The sequence below is a fragment of the Micropterus salmoides genome, unplaced genomic scaffold (genome assembly GCF_014851395.1).
Source record: "Micropterus salmoides isolate LMB-PRFRI ecotype aquatic unplaced genomic scaffold, ASM1485139v1 Ms_hic_scaffold_20, whole genome shotgun sequence".
In the NCBI taxonomy this organism is placed as follows: domain Eukaryota; kingdom Metazoa; phylum Chordata; class Actinopteri; order Centrarchiformes; family Centrarchidae; genus Micropterus; species Micropterus salmoides.
In genome coordinates, this window is record NW_024041151.1 from 30,495,065 (window position 1) to 30,510,928 (window position 15,864).

The 15,864-nt window shown below is 43.7% G+C and overlaps 1 protein-coding gene across 7 annotated transcripts in view; it reads right to left on the reverse strand.

Annotated features, from left to right (window-relative positions):
* sptan1 (spectrin alpha, non-erythrocytic 1) overlaps positions 1 to 15,864 on the reverse strand; it is a 36,701-nt gene that overhangs the window by 975 nt on the left and 19,862 nt on the right. For 5 of the 7 annotated variants that reach the window (XM_038733905.1, XM_038733902.1, XM_038733904.1 and 2 more), the window contains 26 exons: positions 15,552 to 15,643; positions 13,549 to 13,693; positions 12,256 to 12,437; positions 12,046 to 12,145; positions 11,745 to 11,942; positions 11,499 to 11,645; positions 11,313 to 11,416; positions 9,968 to 10,130; positions 9,614 to 9,628; positions 8,502 to 8,633; positions 7,186 to 7,323; positions 7,003 to 7,107; positions 6,608 to 6,816; positions 6,353 to 6,473; positions 5,771 to 5,892; positions 5,406 to 5,538; positions 5,202 to 5,300; positions 4,922 to 5,081; positions 4,741 to 4,817; positions 4,443 to 4,652; positions 3,991 to 4,287; positions 3,156 to 3,268; positions 2,014 to 2,031; positions 1,001 to 1,055; positions 239 to 435; positions 11 to 64 (listed from right to left, as the gene is read on the reverse strand). In XM_038733905.1, coding sequence (XP_038589833.1) covers positions 11 to 64; positions 239 to 435; positions 1,001 to 1,055; positions 2,014 to 2,031; positions 3,156 to 3,268; positions 3,991 to 4,287; positions 4,443 to 4,652; positions 4,741 to 4,817; positions 4,922 to 5,081; positions 5,202 to 5,300; positions 5,406 to 5,538; positions 5,771 to 5,892; positions 6,353 to 6,473; positions 6,608 to 6,816; positions 7,003 to 7,107; positions 7,186 to 7,323; positions 8,502 to 8,633; positions 9,614 to 9,628; positions 9,968 to 10,130; positions 11,313 to 11,416; positions 11,499 to 11,645; positions 11,745 to 11,942; positions 12,046 to 12,145; positions 12,256 to 12,437; positions 13,549 to 13,693; positions 15,552 to 15,643 — 3,386 coding nt within the window. The remainder of the gene's footprint in view (positions 1 to 10; positions 65 to 238; positions 436 to 1,000; positions 1,056 to 2,013; positions 2,032 to 3,155; positions 3,269 to 3,990; positions 4,288 to 4,442; positions 4,653 to 4,740; positions 4,818 to 4,921; positions 5,082 to 5,201; positions 5,301 to 5,405; positions 5,539 to 5,770; positions 5,893 to 6,352; positions 6,474 to 6,607; positions 6,817 to 7,002; positions 7,108 to 7,185; positions 7,324 to 8,501; positions 8,634 to 9,613; positions 9,629 to 9,967; positions 10,131 to 11,312; positions 11,417 to 11,498; positions 11,646 to 11,744; positions 11,943 to 12,045; positions 12,146 to 12,255; positions 12,438 to 13,548; positions 13,694 to 15,551; positions 15,644 to 15,864) is intronic. The other 2 variants (XM_038733903.1, XM_038733907.1) reach the window with 1 other exon arrangement.

Consider the following 15,864-nt stretch of genomic DNA (forward strand, 5'->3'; position numbering starts at 1 on the left):
ATCCACTTACTTGAACATCATGCTGAACTCCTTCAGAGCCTCCTCTGTTACTCCGGTGGTGTTCCTGAAAGAGGGAGAGGGAGGAACATGAACCCAACGCAGCATCAGCTGCTCCCAGACCTCACAACACCAACTTTAAACACATCACAGCTTTCTAACGTTTAGCAATGGTGTCCCTAAAGTGTCTGAATTCCAGATCAACTCCGTAAGTAATGTGGAATAATTTGTTGGTGTGTACCTGGCCTGTATCTGTTGCTCCAGGTTGTGCTGCATCCTCATTCCCAGTTGGTCCAGTTGGTCCCACTGTTGGGCCAGGCCCACTGTACTGTGCTCTGTGTACTTGTTGTCCAAGATCAGCGCTTCCTCCATGGCTGCACCCAGGTCTTCAATCTTCTTCAGCTGGCTGCGCATGGCCCGGATCTCCTGGTGCTTACGCTGCACGCACGCACACACATATATATAATCAACAAAACCTGCTACATGATGTCCACCCTAGACCTAAGCTCAGCATATATTTGTCTCAATTTGCGTTCTTCCATACTTAAACTTGCTATTGAGTGCATACATTTACACTGACAATTATGACAAAATGCAGTCAAGCTGCAGCGGTTGCTCCGGTGAACACAGCACTATATAAATGTGAGTTATACATGTGTTGTTTCCCCACTAAGTACCACTTTACTGTTATTGGATAGAACTGGGTTCATTTGTCTGGTTGCACTACGCAATAAAGAACAGCCGTGCCGTTCGATTTGAAAAATACACTACTTTGTTGAAATCCACTCCTTACCAATTTAAGTACATAGCATTCACAGTGTACTACGTGGAAGTGAACTAGTGGAAGCATCCGAATTGAGACACAGCATTGGCAGCATCTTTGACTACTTGTCCACTGGGAGGGACTTGCTTGTGATCCACTTGAGTCCTGGTAACACCGGCGCTCATCTCTCGCAGCGGCGCCGTTAACGTGTGATGATTTGCAACACCGAGTAGTAATTACCTTGGTGGCTTCCAGCTGTGACTCCAGTGTACCAGACTCCTCCACCATACACGACCTTACACCAACAGAAACTGATATTAGACAGGAAGTACTGCAGCACAGTCTGACACACGCTGTTGTTAGGAAGACATCCATTCTCTTCTATATCCAGTATTCCCACAGAATGAAGTATTTGGAGGTGCAAATAAAATGGTTCTTGGGTGTTTAATTTGGCTTGCGACAAAGTCGTTCTCTTCAAATTTGTGGACCTGTTGTGTTGTCTTTACTGCCAGAGTGGAGCCGCGTTCGTGCCAAAAATTCTACTGGTAACCCAAACCATGCAAGGTTAGGGCTACTGCACACAGGACTGGAAACTGCTGTGGATCAAAGTCACTTTTCTGTTACACCACATGAATAGTGCACCCTGAAGTCACTACACACATGCTGAAAAACAACCCACAGTGATCCAATGGGACCAAATTCCACTGAAGGTTAAAAGTTGCTTAAAATACTACTTCTGTACTGCCAAGGATTTGCAGTTTCCATCCCTGAAGCACACACCATAAACAAGGTGACAACGAGCCAGTCTACGGGCTGAAAGCAGTACTGACTGCAGCACGAGGACTGGGTGAATGTTAGTACAGTAGGAAGGTACTGAGCACACAGTGGTGTTTTTAGACTGAGGTGCTGCGTGGGTCAGAAAGGAAAAGGAAACAGAGCAAGGCTTGAAAGAGGTTGACCTTCCAGAAAGATCATCAGAAACTTGGTACTGATAGACACAGATAACCCGTCGATAGGCTATGCTATTCAAAGAGAGGATGGGGGAGGAGGAAGGACCAGAGATTAAACATCAGACAACATGGGATATATTTCACAAGACAAGTCATCTACATCCAGGAGGACTAAGGGAAACACCCACCTTTGCGATCATTTACTTTATGATGATCATTTACTTCATCATCACATCCTTATTAAAACCCACACAAATTGGATCAAACACTCGTAACATGTAAAAAAGAAAATGTGATATTAACCCATCCAGAAGATATGTCCTGAGCACCGGCGAGGAAGCAGCGAGGATGAAGGAGGGGGGAGAGAGAGGGGGGAGAGAGAGGAGGGAGAGAGACAAACAAATACACGTTAACATGAGGCTCACTGCAAACAGGCCTGAAAAGATGCTAAGCATGCTAACACTGGTGAATGTGTCTGGAGCCTTGGCTTTGAAAACAGAGTTATGTTCGAATGTGGCGTTTGCATGTAGCAACACTTCACTAGTGAGCATGCTTTGTGCTGAGCTTATTCAGCAGCTTCAGAGAAAGACTAGCAGAAAGCACTGGTGTCATAGCCCAGTTCAGGGGTCTGCAACCTGTGGCTCCCAAGCCTCCCGACCATGCGGTTTTGACTTTGTCAAAACATTTAAATTAATAACTTTTTTCAGATTTACATTTTTCTATCACTGTTGTAGGCCAACAGTCATCCTAGAAGTATTCAACTGTAAAACATGTAGCCTATACATCGAATAGGAAATTTATTACCCTTCGTCAACTAAAACGTGCGTCATCATGCTACACCCGGGAGCTAAACTTAACTGCTGTGTCCTGAGTGGGTAGCCTGTTCTCCTGAGAAAGCTATGGATTCAAAATCCCAAAAAATGGACAATCAGGGGAAAACTTGATTTACTGGTGCGTGGATAGACTTGTATCCTTTTACCAACACTACTGCTTACCAGAGCTTTTGACCTGTGGTACTTGTATACTTTCATTAATGCACCAAGACATTGCATTGGAAATGCAAAGCTACGCAAAGTAGCCAAATAGTCTGAAACAGCCTGTAGGACTACTGCAGCTGCCATGTGGTAAAACATATGAATGGTCATTTAGCACTTTCAGTAATGTTGATAAGCTAATTTAGACTAATAGGCTGTGGTACCTGCATTTAGCTGAAACGGGCATTTTCTTTTTGTTCTGGCCAAAAGTGGCTCTTTAGATAGGAAAGGTTGCTGACCCCTGGCCTAGTTAGTCACCAGCAGTGTGCTAAACACTGTGTGTGCAGCTTCCATCATGCAACTGAGACATTTTCATCTTTAAAACACTCGTGCTGAGCACAAACTGTGCGACAGAAGAGCAGCGATCTGTGCGAGACGTTTAAGGCTCGGCTGGAAGAACACATGCTTTACCTGGTCTCCTGCAGCCACTGGTGGAAAGCGTTGGCGTGCTGCGCAAACTCCTGACGCAGCTTGTCGTTTTCCTCCTGTCTCCTCTGCTCCTTCTGCAGCTCCAGCTCTCGCTCCTACGCTCATAGCAAAACACAAAGCAGCCTGGTCAACTACCCAGCAAACTGTTTAGTTTCTGAATATATGAATATAACAAATTCTGACCATTTTAACTGCAGGACCAAGCAGCATTTATTGCATGCTTACTTTAAATCAGTTATAATTTAGGGCTCAAGGTATGGGAGAAAGGAAAAAACATTTATTTTCATGAACTGCAAACTGAACTTGGATGATGATGAAAGCCCCATAAAAAGATAGTGTGCTTTTCTAATATTAGTAGGGATGTACAAATTTTAACCACCCAATCAGCTTTGGCCCTGATACTGACGACAAGCGGATTGGGTCAGCCACAGATAAACGTTGCACATTACAGTTTGCGATTTCCTAACTTAAGATGGTTTACTGAATTATGTTATGTTACACGCAGGGTGCGCCTCCTATCACACCCTGCATGCACTTCACAATAATTCATTTCAGTGAGAGGCAGCCTGTACTGTGAGACCAGATGTGTTGGCAGTGACAGCTAATGTTTAGGAAAAATGACTTTAATTCATAAATCTATTTTCTGCACTTCTTGTCAGGATGCTACGTGTTGAAAAGCTCAATGAAGAAGAGGAAATGTAGAAACATATAGAAACCTGGCTTTCACTGAGTGAAGCCTTTCCCTCAGCAGTCCTGTGGACACAGAGGACAGAGCATGCGTGTGTGTGTGAATGTATATAATGTTGGATTAGGAGACCTTGATGATCTTCTGCAGGTTCCTCCAGGTCTCCTCCAGGGCCTCCATGGTGAACCAGGTGTAGGGGTTGGACACCACCTGGTAGCTCTTGATCTGCTGGTCCAGCTCGGCCAGCTGGTTAAAGTCGGCCTGAGCGGAGCTCAGCGAGGAGCGGAAGGCCTCGTGGGCATCCCGCAGCGCCCGGATCTCCTCCAGAGAGTTGCACCTCACCGGGTCCGTCAGATCTTCCTCTGCGTTCTCAAACCAGCTGTTGAAGGCTGATGCCTTTTTGGCAAATGTCAGGAACAAGTCCTCAACCTGGGGTGGTTACGGAGAAGATACCGATATTACCTCAGGTCTGTATTTATGCTTTGATATTGAACAATTTCATTTTGATGGTTTTATTATTTCTAAGTGCTCAACAATGTTCAAAACCACCCCTTCAAAACAGGATGCTCTTTTGGCCTCTTTACCTTTCTGAAGTGCTCTTGAGCCTCCAGAAGCTTCTTCTTGCGAGCGGCTGAGTTGGACAGCAGCTGGTTCCAGCGCTTCATCAAGGCAGCGTGACGAGCTTCGATGGCTTTTGATTGGACGTGTTTGGCTGCCAGAAGCTGGTCCTTGAGAGCTGTAATGTTGGTGATGCCCTCCTGCTGGAAGGCCTGGAGACCAGCATCAAATGTCTCCTGCAGACCGATGCAGAAAAAAAGACAATGTCAACAAAAGAGGGACATGGTACAGAGAGGCAGAATGCTGTTTGGGAGGACGGAGTACCTGCTTGGTGAGCAGAGTCTGGACAGAGGACAGGTCTCTGCCGTAGTCATCAGTCTTCAAGCTGTTCTCCTTCTCACCTAAACACAGAGTACAGCAGAACATTTAGAAAATCAATAGAAGTCACTTGTTTTGGAATGAGACTGCTCTAATGGAAAAGGAAGACAGTCTTATGTGTTCGTACCGATCCACGACTCCACCACGTCGGCCTTCCAGTTGAACTGCAGGAAGGCGGAGTTCTCATCCAGCTTGGCCTTCCTCTGAGCTGCTGCCCTCTCCAGCTCGGACACTTTGCCTCGCAGAGCCGACATCTTGGCACTGATATTGTCCACATGATGGTTGTTCTGTTGGAAACACACACATCATCTTCAGAAACCTTTGCTTCTGTAGTCGTACTGTACAAATCAACTTTTGTCACAGCTTTAACGAAAGCACATGTTCTCTCGATGCTGTGAAGTCAGTACCTTCTTGATAAGCTCCTCTCCGTTAGTGCACACGTCGTTGACTCTGTCCCTGTGCACGGTGAAGTCAGTCTCGAATGCTTCATGCTTTTTCAGCAAGCCCTGTTGGAAAGAAAAGATTTCAATGCCACACAGTGAAACTCATCACGTCCCCCAGCACGCACTGATTTAATGTTAGCGGTGTTGTTGTCTGTGACAGAAGAGTACCTGCACAGCAGCCAGTGTATCTCCATAGTCCTCGCTGCCCACTAGATTCAACTTCTCATTAATCCAAGCTTCTTCCTCTTCCACGTTCGCCACAAACTGCTGGTACTCCAGCGACTCTTCCAGCCTCTGTCCCCTTGGAGCAAACACACACATTGCACACATTTAAATGCTCCGTATTTGTATAGCGTCATTCTAGTCTTTTCGACCGCTCAAAGCGCTTTTACACTACATCTGCATTCACCAGTCACACACATTCATACACTGGCGGGGTTCAGTATCTTGCCCAAGGACACACCCATTTCCATCTGTGTGTTTGTGTGTGTGTGTCTGTCCTATGCTACACAGGTGTAGCTCAGCCGGCTTACCTTGCTCCTGATAAGTCTTTAAGTTCCTTCCAGTGGTCGACAAACTGGGCGAGCCTCTGCTGGATCTCCTCCTGGCCGATGGTGTTGTCATCAGACAGCTTCTTCCCAGTGTCCAGCACCGACTGTGAGCACACAGAACAAAGATTAAATATCTGAATACCAACGCTACAATCCATCAAACAAGAATTCAGGAATAATGTAACTTTGCACGCTGCTGCATCATTTAATTTACAAATGGGGTCGCAAGGCATTTGTGTTGTATACATACTGATATATCGGCTTGAAATACAGTATGTGACTGTTTTTGTAGGATTCATATGGAGCTCTGACTGGGTGAGGAAGAAGGAATATAAAAAATTCTCAACTTTGATCTTAAGTCTTTGATTAATGCCAGGAGCTCTTACTGAGACTGCCAACTCTGAGGATTCAGCTCCAGTCACATTGTAATGAGTCCACTTTGATGATGGATTTGGGGGTCAGATTTCCTTAGGACCTTTTTTTCCCTTAACAAAAGGGACACAGCAGGTAACAAGGCCAGAGCCTGCTTTACTCAAGCTCTGTGGCCATTTAAATTAATCTTACCTGAATGGCCGGCTCATGGGCTCCCAGCTCGGCCTCCAGCCTCTTGTGTTTCTTCCTCAGATTCTGTACTCCTGTCAAATCACGTCCATAGTCCTCCGAACTCACAAGCAACTTCTTTTCTCTGTGTGGGGTTGGGGCAGAAATACATGTTTTAGTTGTGTACGTCTTACCATAACCAAATACAACAAAGGAAAAGATCATCTCATCCCCTCCCCACTGCTGATTCCTACATCATCCCAGGAGGAACTCTCTTACTTGATCCAAGATTCTTCATCATCCAGGTCCCTGAAGAACTGATGCAGGCGGTGAGACTCATTTAGTTTGGCGCGGCGACCGGCAGCCATGCTCTTTATCTTGGTGAAGCGGCCGTTGACGGCATCGCGCTTGTCCTTCACCTGTGAGGTGTCGAAGGCATTGCTGGCCATCAGGCTGTCAGCCTGGCCGTTAAGGTCCTTCAGACGGTCCTGCAGGGAGGAGAGGCGCGGTCAGAGGCTCTCATAACTCTGATTTACTTCTTCTACTCTTTTCGTTACCAACTGGGCCTTTTAAAGTATTTTGTAATGAGTTACTGTCCTGAAATAAGGTTCTGCATGTTCCCTGAGGTACAGCTGACCCACATGTAGCGACATTTGTAATAATAAGCTGCATACCTCATGGGCAGAAATATCAGCCTCCAGTAGCTGGTGCTTCTTCAGCAGGTTGTTGACTGAGGCCAGATCTTTGCCATAATCCTCTGAGGCAAGAAGAGCTTCAACCTGACAAACAAACATGCATCAGACTTTGCCACACCAGTTTACAGAAGATCCTCATGAATCCGGCATGCAGGTTCTCACCTCAGAGAGCCAGAAGTCAAAGTCCTTGATGCCTGTGTTGAAGTTCTGCTGCTTGTTGGCCTCTTTGAGTTTCTGGCTCTTTTCTGCAGATTTGTTGACGAGGAACTGCCACTGTTCATCCAGAGCGCTGAGGCGCGCCTACAGCACAGACAAGCCATGTTCTTTTTCACTTCATCACCATACGAACATTTAACTTGTGGAGAGCGAATAGACCTCAGTTTATTTTCAACAGAAATCATGTCTTGGAGTAGGGCTGAATGACTTGAGGAAAATGTCTAAATGGGGTTTTTCTGACCAATATTACATTTTAAATTGTGTTTATTTTCCATGAACAGAAAAATAAATAAAAAAAGTCCACACGAGAAGAGTAAACTTCTCAGTAAGCTTTCCTAGTTTTCTTTTGATTGACTAGTTGTTGATTTAAAACAAGCTGCTGGTGTGGAACATCTGAACATCTTTTGGCATCAGACTGATGCTAACAGCTCTGTACATGAGCTAATGTTAGCTTCACAGACTGACAGGACAGACTGCTCCACATCCTAAAGACCTTTTACAGTTTAACAGAGATTCAGTCAACTCTGTTCACCAGCTGTCTGTCATTTGTACTTGGCAACTTTAGAGCTACCAGCTCGCTACCTGACAGAAATTTACGTGAGGCTATTACCTAGATGGTTTGTGTAGACAAAGACTCATCACTCTGATGGTATTTTACAAACAGTAGAAAACACAGCCAGCTCCTTATTTTTTTCAAACAAACACAATATTTAGTGGTGCTTCTCCTTCCACAAACCAACAGAGAGCATATTAACTGGGCAAGAGCAAAGGTTCCTTTTTTATTGTTTGGCCAACTCATGTTCAATTAATGTTAATCATTTAAAGCTGAGTAAGTTACCAGCAACAGCTGTCATTGGAGCCGCTGGCATTAACAGTAACCGGCTTGTGTAAGATTATTATGCAAGTTAAAATGCAACAGCTCAGCTCCTGTGATATGAAAATTACACTCTACATAACTTCAATATAAAAAAAGGTTGAATCATTATCCATAGAGGCCAGATACAATGAGATCCATCAACAGAAAGTTTACACCATCATTTAAGAACTCTCTCCTACCTCTAGCTTTAACTCTTTCTCAAGCTCTTACATGATGAGTCACAGGACTGTTATTTTATAACCTTCTTTAATACCTGTAAATCCCATTCTGAAGTTAAGCCCACATTTGCTAGAAGTTTCTGCTGAATGCTTATATTTAATGGATATTTAAGAATATGTGTATTCGGGTCTACAGCAGTCACAGTATGCAGCCATGATAAACATACCTTGACTGCGTCCTCGCTGCCGGCGCAGGCTCCTCTCTGGATCAGGGCGTTGCCAGTATCAATGACCCCACGGATTCTGTCTGCGTTGGCGTGCAGCTCGGCCTCAAAAGCCTGATGTTTCTGATGCTTACTCTGACAGCACACAGAGGCAGGAGAGAACACGGACACAGCATGAGAACCACAAGGTGGACACGCTCCTGTTTTATGGTGTAAATGTTCACAACTCTTTTAATTAAGATGGGCCATTAAACACTTATCATCTAGCATTACTGTCATACTTACATTCTAACTACAGCCAGTTTGACCAAGTTTGATTAATAAACCTATGAAGCACCAGGAGGCTGACCGTAAAGCCAAATGTGAAGAAATTTATACAATTGTGTTGTAACTGAAAAACTAGAGGGTGGAACATAAAAAATACTTCAACACAGGACATCGACCAGGACAGACAATGTGCTGGACAGACACAGGACGAACATAAAATGGCAGTGTAGAGAACAACATCTGCAACAGAGATATCTTTGAAAAATCCTACTAAAGGAAGAGCCTTCGAAGTTGCTTCATGTTTGTATCTTTTAACATTTTCACTGTCTTCTCAGCTGGCCTACAGGACACAGCAAATCTTTAAACATCACACAGAGCTGCTTAGGGACGACTGCTTCTCACAATTTTGAATTTGTTGTCTTGACACTGTGACAACAGTGTCAAGTCATTTTTATTTATATTGTGTCATGCTCTTCTTGCTGTGCTATTGGTTAGAAATTCTTCAGTCTTTCATAACAAGGTCCAGTTTAATTAGTCCAAACATCTGAAGCAAGTTTTGAAGACCCCCTTCCCCACCAGTAAAAATGGAAGCCAAAACCAAAAACTAGTAGCCTGCGATGACAAAACAAACCTAGAATAAAATACAAAGTGAACACAATTAAGCAAAATTATTTAAAAAAATGACAAAATTAAAACCCAGGTGGAAAAGAAGCTAGCACATCAACAGTGCTGATGATGGACAAACTCAAGATGGCAGGTACTTTTGCTACGTCGTGTCTACACACACAGCAAAGACGTGGACACATGAAGTATAACCTGCTCGGTTGTTAGTCAGCTGACACACTTACCAGCAGCTTGGACAGCTATAAAAAAAATAAGACAGTGGGAGAAAAATTCAGTCTCACTTCAGACAGGACACAGGGAGGGATTTGACACAGTGAAGAGTATCGTCATTAAAACACAACAAAACAAATGAGCAATTCTAAAGACACACTGACTTATTTTGTGGCTAGTTACCATCTGTGAAAATAATGTTTTCAAAATGTTTTTGACAACTTAAAAGAAACAAGTGTTATGTTTTCTATGCACTAAATTTATACCTCAAACTATTCTAAAGAGATTTCATGTATTCTAACCAGACTGACTGTGTTGCTATGAATTTCTGTGAGGTGGGCCTGTGCTAGAAGAAGCCAAATGTGTACCTGGATGTTGGTAGGATCCTTGTAGGACTCATCAGTTGCAGTCTGCAGCTTCTCGCTAATCCAAGCCTCAATCTCATCCACATCCCTGCTGAACTGCTGCAAAGTCTGGGATTCACCCAGCTTGGAACGCTTTTCGATCATCTGGGCCTTCAGCCGGCGCCACCTTTCAAACAGAATTTCAAGTTTGAAATATATGCAATTTAAACATATTGATTTTCAACATCAGTTGCCTCTGGTTTGGTTGCCAAATCACAATGTGCTGCATGAGTTCAAGTCTGGCTTTAGATCAGCATGTTTTGTTTTCTGTACTGAAAACTCTGTTATCTTTTGCAGATAGATAATGTTGTTATGGTTTTGCTTAATTTGCAGAAAGCTTTTGAGACAGTGGACCACTCTCTACTGTTGCCCAGGTTAAAGTAGAAGGGCTTTGGACATAAGTCAGGAAGAAGTGTGTCGTGTATGAGTCAGAACCTTAACATGTGGGGTTCCCCAAGGCTCCACATTAGGGCCTCTTTTATTCCTTATAAACAGTACATATACAAAATGACATTCCAGCTGCTGTGAAAATGATCTACATTACTGCTATCAGGGAAAGATATCTGAGGGTGAGATCACTTTAAGTATGTAGGATCTGTAAGAGAGCAGCTGATTGAAAGTAAGCTTTGAATACATTTAGGTAAACTTACACGCAGTTCTGTTTGAGAGGAAGTTGATAAAGACAAACAGGTTGACCTAGCTAACTACGCTAACTAGCTCCAATCAGTCAATTCTGGTACCAAAAAAACAAGATGGCAACAGCCAAAATGCTAAACTCAAGGTTTCAAAACAGTAGTCCACAAACCAGTGGGTGATATCAAGGTGGCTACATCCACTTCCTTTATACAGTTTATGCTGCGCGCACACACCGGCTTGCCCCGCCTCTCTATGTCTCTCACTCCCTCACATTTTGGAATTTTTTCCACACACGACTTTTCACAGCAGCAGGTGAGCTGTATGTGGAGAAGGCTTGTTGTTAATGATGTAAGCTATCGAGAAACCAACGTTGTACTAAATGACATCAGCACTAACCAGGTGTGTTCACTGTTGCTTTACCTGGTCTGTCAGTGCTGGTAAAGCACCAACTGTGTCCGAGTCTTCTAATGTAATACCAAATAACATCTTTCTCTCTCCGTTTCTCTACAAGATGCTAAAATTGGTTGCCAAATATATTTTGGAAGTTGAGGCATAGCTGCCAGATTACCCATATCATCTGGCTGCTATGCATCTTTGGACCGTGTTCTCCCTTGGATTGGTGCGCTTTATAAGATTCATAGATAAATATTAAAAACATCTAAATGTTTCCAACCTGTCCAGGACTTCATTGCGGCGACTGTAGATCTCAGGTTTGGCGTAATGGTCAGCTCCAATCAGCTGGTCAGCAAAGGACTGCAGAGCAGCAATCTTCTCCTCCTGTACAGCAGGGCGACATTTAATCATTTCCAGAACAGAACCACCTGTCAGTTTTAAAAGCTTTCACTTCAAAACATCTGACCTGCACGTTAATGGCCTTGTCAAAGTCTTCATGTTTCTTGATGAGGGCCTCAACACTGTCCAGGGAGTCACCCTTGTCGTCACTGGCGAGGAAGGCTTCACGAGCTGCCATCCAGTTCTCGGCCTGCTCACAGTCCCTGTTGAAGAGCTGCAGCGGGACAAACAACACTCAGTCAGAAAACAAAGGCAGTGGTCAGTGACGATATAATAATCATTTCTAGTTGGTCATGTCATTGCTCAACACTACCTGGAGCTCGAGGCACTGGTCCAACATCATGCGACGCTGCACCCAGGCCTTCTCCAGGTCAGCACGCTCACGGTCTAGAGCCTCCAGTTTTTGCTGAATCTCAGGACTAGCATAATGGCCTCGCACCAGCAACTGCTGACCAAACTGTTCAAAGGCCTGGAAGGTACCAGCACGAGCATCAATCTCTGTGCGGTGTTCCTGTAGGATGGAAAAAGAAAAATAGATGGGTAGTGTTAGATGGGCAAAAACCTGCACCGATGTCTGCAATGTTGTACAGAAACAGAAGGGAGTAGTTCAGTACCTGGTGTCTTTCCAGAAGGGCCTCGGCTCCGGTCACATCTTTGGCCAGCTCCTCTGAGGACACCAGCCCCCGGATGCCATTTATCCAGGACATCAGATCTCTGTGTACAGAGGAGTTACAGCAAAAAGAAATCAGACTTATCTTAAATTTCTCTCTTCACCAAAACAACAAATCTGATCCAGTGGCATCCACCAGCTATTCTCTCCTCACCTGAAGTCAGAGAGGAAGCGCTGCAGGTCATGGGAGTTGCCAAGCTTGTCTTTGCGCTGGTCAGCACGACCCACCAGGCTGCTCCAGGCAGTGTTCAGCTCAGTGCATTTCTCCTGGATGTCATCCACTGCCTCAGGGTGGGACTGGATCAGACGCTCCGCTGTCTCCCCAAGAGAGTTCACCTGGGCAGGGGAGCAGGAAAAATTAGTAAAAGCCTCAAGACAAATTCTATTTTCAGCCAGAGATTTGGTTGTATATTAGAGTTGGGCAGATGTAAACATTTTCAAACTAAATTAGTGTGAAACATCAGTGCCAAACACCAAACCGGTATACCAGATTTTACCACTAGGTGTCACATGTGACTCCGCAGGACTCTGCAGTCCATGAATGAGGAGATGCAAGTGAGTGAGTTTTCCACAACACATTCCTGCAAATGTCTCACACTAAGAGCATTGTTAAAGGGATAGTTGGAGTAGATGGCAGTCAGTGCGTTCCCAGTTTAGAGAAAGAGAGTTGCATTGGCACAGAAGCTAAGCAGGGTCAGCAGCGAACATGTTTTAGCCAACCGTTTCTCTAAACTGGGGAAAATACTGACCGCCATCTAATGCAGGTAATACAGCAACAATGGAGAGTGCCTCATACAGCCCCACTTCAAAACTCCCCAAGTATCCCTTTTAGAAATGAAGATTCTGTCCACTGAAATGCAAGAGAGCTTTTATTTTGAAACAGATACAGAAAGTGTTGAGTTGAGTTTGTATTAACAGCGCAATGCAGTAACTAACAGGGCAAACAGGAGCAGATCAAAATGAGAGTTTGTATCTGCTACATTACTGACAAACTATAGCTGGCTAGCTGCCTTGCTAACATAGCAAACAGATGTGGACGGTGGTCAGTGACAGGACTGTGTTAAGAGTTATTCTGAAAAGGGAAAATGGTGAGATCATTGTTTATGAACGTTCCAGCAATGGATTTCACAAACTAGTTGTAAACTAGCAACTTCCTGCGGAGACACTGCTCGACTCCGCACCACTGCCTGCTCAGCTGTGATGCGTACTCTGCTATGCTGCAAACAGTGTAGTAGTGACAGCCCGAGGTTGTCGTTGCTGAAAGCTGCTTTCTGTCTCTTTATAATTGGCCAGAACATCTCAGAAGAACAAGTTCCAGTTCAGTGGGTTCACATAAAAAAATCAAACCAGTTTAAGCTAGCACACCGAAACAGCAAAATCAGAGACTGACACAACTATTCTGTTTATCAGCTGCAATCTAATATAAATGACTGAAAGACAATCTGACCTTATCACCAAGGGCAGCCAGGTCTCTCTCAAAGCCTTCGTGTTTGCGCTGCAGAGCCTGGACACTGGCCAAGTCATGACCGTAGTTGTCAGTGTTTAGGGCCTGGTTCTTCTCCTCAATCCACTCTTTAGTTTCATCAGCATCCCTGAGGAGGTACAAACACAACTTTGGTCAACTATAACACATTCGTCCTCTTGCAAATGAAAAGTTGAATTCGTAAGCAATAAAACACACTCTAGCTCTGTTCATTACACACAGGGGTTTAGCTGCTCCAGCCTTGCTTGGTCTGGCATGACCAGCAGCCTATAGTAGCTAATGTTAGCTGTCTTACATTTTACCATTATACTCACAATTAGATTTTGCCATTTTGTTTTACTTCATTTATTCATGCTGATATTGTGTTCATGTTAGCTGCTCTTTTGGTGGGACGAGTTGAATATTTTGTTCAGTAGAAGTGAGAGAACGATCTGTCCCATAGATATAGTTGACACAAGCTGTATTATTATTATTATTATAATTATTAATTATTATAATATCAACAACATTCTCTTCATTCAGCAGTAATTTGCTGTATTTCATGCTGTCATATAGTAGTCATTTGTCCATTAGGTAGTCTGCAAAAGTCTTTCCAAAAGTATAGTCCTGTGATGACAGCTTACTTTTTTGCATGTGTGTGTTAAATTAAAAAAAAGCATGACGTCCATACATTCTTGTCACGTTATGCCACGTTGTGAATTGAATTAAAAAGTAAATATATAAGATGTCACAGTTCTCATCTGACAGAGGTCGTAAAATACAGCGGTGAGCTATAATAAAACAATGGAGAGATAATGTCACGGTTAACAAATGGACTGCATTAGGCGAAATGATTTCGGCTTAATTAATTCAATCTTATTTGCTGAAGACAGGCGAACAGCAAAAATGTCCTGTTATTTCAGTGAGAGAAACCTAATCATTAGGCAAAGTCAATCAGAGGCAAATTTTAACATACTGCTCAATCCTAACCCCAATACAGCATCTCCATATTATATCATATTAGTTGAATAGAACGGGGAGGGACAGTATTTTTTGATTTTTTGGATTTCTTAATACACTGGTATACCATATACCTTGATACAATCCAAGCCTAAAGTGGACCACCTAATGTGACTGTACTGATGGAATAAGTGTGGTGGAAATAGATATTGTACAAATACCTTGACAACAAGTATGCATGAGTAAGTCTGAGTTTGCATTAACTGGGGAACAGTGAGAAAATAGAAATTAAGGCCTTCTCTTCATCACTGTGGTAAATGAAGCCACCATCTATCAATCCTACCTCGGAGGATGGCAAGCACCGCAACAACCGCAATGTTCATACTGTGCACTTCAGGGCGGGTTAAATTAATAAAAGAGTGCTTCAAAAGTTCCACAACCGTAACGAGCTCTCTAACGGTTCAAGGATGGATCGCCGTGGGCTGTACGTGACCCGACTACAAACTTTGAGTGATGAAACGCTGTGATCCTGAGGGACAGTCCAGAGAAACTGTGGACAGTAAGCCTCATTTGAATCTCACTAACTAAGGAGCGTAATGTGCCGGAAGCCTGCAGCTGTTTTTTATTTTGCTTTCTGTGGAAATTTAGTTATAACGTTACTACATTGGTTAGTTGTGGACAGCCATTCTGCTACACAACCTACCAACATATTGCCGTGGTGGAAATTACTTCACCGCGGATGCCCTATATAGGTTATTTGTAAAGATGACGTGCACATTGTTAATGCTGCCTAAAAAAGCTCTGGCTGTTCAATTCTTTCTCCAGCTGACAGAAACAGCTGTCAATGAGAACAACAACACAAGCATGTGATCACTAAACAACCTGGAGAGATGAAGGAAATTCAGAGGTCTGGAAGTAGCCCAAATTTGAATTGAATGACTTAGGTAACTGTCAAAAGATAAAAATGGAGGTTTAAACACAAACTGGGGCTTCCAAAAGTGTGTATTCCTACAGTCTTTGGTTCGTACCTATGGAATCGTTGCACCTCGTGGGCACTGCCTAGCATATTGCTCCTGTCTTCAGCCAGCTGCTGCAGAGACCGCCAGCGATTATTCAGCTCCTACACAGAAAACAATCTACATTAGACAGCACTCTACACTCTTCAGAGTTTGCTCAGCCCTTAGCAGCTTATTTCTTACAGTATGAGTGTTAACTTTTGCAGTGATTGGCAGTACAGTATGTGAACTAAATCATGCAAATACAAATGCATGCTAGACATGTGCTAACTTGCATAGTGTGTTTGATAGACACAGACAGGGATGGACAAAGGCAAGTGTATGA